This window comes from Diaphorina citri, unplaced genomic scaffold (assembly GCF_000475195.1).
Source record: "Diaphorina citri unplaced genomic scaffold, Diaci psyllid genome assembly version 1.1 scaffold12198, whole genome shotgun sequence".
Lineage (NCBI taxonomy): Eukaryota > Metazoa > Arthropoda > Insecta > Hemiptera > Psyllidae > Diaphorina > Diaphorina citri.
The window spans coordinates 1-1,516 of record NW_007389569.1 but is presented as its reverse complement, the minus strand read 5'-3'; the positions used below and the strand labels follow the sequence as shown (position 1 = coordinate 1,516).

Genomic DNA, 1,516 nt, shown 5'->3' with positions numbered 1-1,516 from the left:
TGGATTTCAGAATAATAATTCAAAACACCATTTTTCAAAATCAAGCCCCCCCAAAAATTTAGGCAAGAACCGCCTATGTAAGTGGGAAAAAATTGTCGGTATTACCTCATTCTGGCACTGGTCAGGTCGCACCGTCAAATGACCGAGTGATTCAAAACGATCTTTCATCACCAGGGTAAGATAGACGAGTTGGAAATCCTGGGAACTAAATTGAGCGGAGGGGGTGGTCAGGATGCTGTGCAGGATTTGGTCCATGCCTGCCAGAATGAGGTTGAAATTGTCCAGGATATTCGAGTTGAGAGTGAACGGGAGACCGTCTGGAAATTCGGACCGTCAAATGACCGAGTGATTCAAAACGATCTTTCATCACCAGGGTAAGATAGACGAGTTGGAAATCCTGGGAACTAAATTGAGCGGAAGGGGTGGTCTGGATGCTGTGCAGGATTTGGTCCATGCCTGCCAGGATGAGGTTGAAAGTTGGAAATCCTGGGAACTAAATTGAGCGGAGGGGGTGGTCAGGATGCTGTGCAGGATTTGGTCCATGCCTGCCAGAATGAGGTTGAAGTTGTCCAGGATATTTGAGTTGAGAGTGAACGGGAGACCGTCTGGAAATTCGGGAACCAATGAGATGAGAATTAAGGTAGAAACACTCTGCCATCACGTCATGTGAGCTCACGTATTTATTACATTACATTGAAATGGGGTTTTTTTCTGACGAAATTCCTGTGTGCGGAGTCCAGTATGTAGGACTATTGATCTCAAGTAACGTGGTAGTAGTGTGGCTGTCTTAAACGAGATTACCTACAATATTATGGGGAAAACTTCGAAGTACACTTTCTAACTCCCCACGAATATAGCCCAAGAAAATTCATACCTACCAGCCTAGTTAGCTTGGAAGGTAGCGCGCCTGCCTTGTAAAGCCCTAGGTCACCGGTTTCATTTTTACTTACAGCAATCTCATTTCATCTTTGTCTATCTTACGTTAGAATATAGCCCAAGAAAATTCATACCTACCAGCCTAGTTAGCTTGGAAGGTAGCGCGCCTGCCTTGTAAAGCCCTAGGTCACCGGTTTTATTTTTACTTACAGGAATCTCATTTCATCTTTGCCTATCTTACGTTATCTCATCATTTTCTGACTCACCTTCTTCAAACAGCTTCGAATATTTGACCACAGTAAAGCTATCCTCTTCTTCCCTCTTTTCTGCATTCAGCAGCTTATTCACATAGTAATGTTTCAGCAGGACACACTTATCATTCACCGTACTATTCAGGTTGGGTCTGATCTGGGTTCTTCTTACGTCAAATGGTCTGCAGGTTTCACTGCTCAGCATAATTTCATACTGGGACTCTGTTACGTTGTGAACTATGTTAACTATCACGTTGAGGATGTCTAGATCAGTAGTGTTATTGAGAATGTCTACCTTAGTGTTAGTGTTATCACAGGATTCTATTGTGGTATCACAGGCTTCCAGTTGACTTTTCTGGCTCTTCCGTTTCTTCTTGGAAGACTTGTTG

At 43.5% G+C, this 1,516-nt stretch overlaps 1 protein-coding gene across 1 annotated transcript; it reads right to left on the bottom strand.

The window, feature by feature from the left end:
* Nucleotides 1-105: 105 nt before the first annotated feature.
* LOC108254119 lies at nucleotides 106-1,493 on the bottom strand (the record flags this gene model as incomplete). The annotated part of the gene is made up of 2 exons (XM_026832771.1): nucleotides 1,143-1,493; nucleotides 106-317 (listed from the first exon to the last, which is right to left on the bottom strand). Coding segments are annotated over exons 1-2 (402 nt in total), but the record flags the coding sequence as incomplete, so codon positions are not given.
* Between the last annotated feature and the right edge of the window lie 23 nt (nucleotides 1,494-1,516).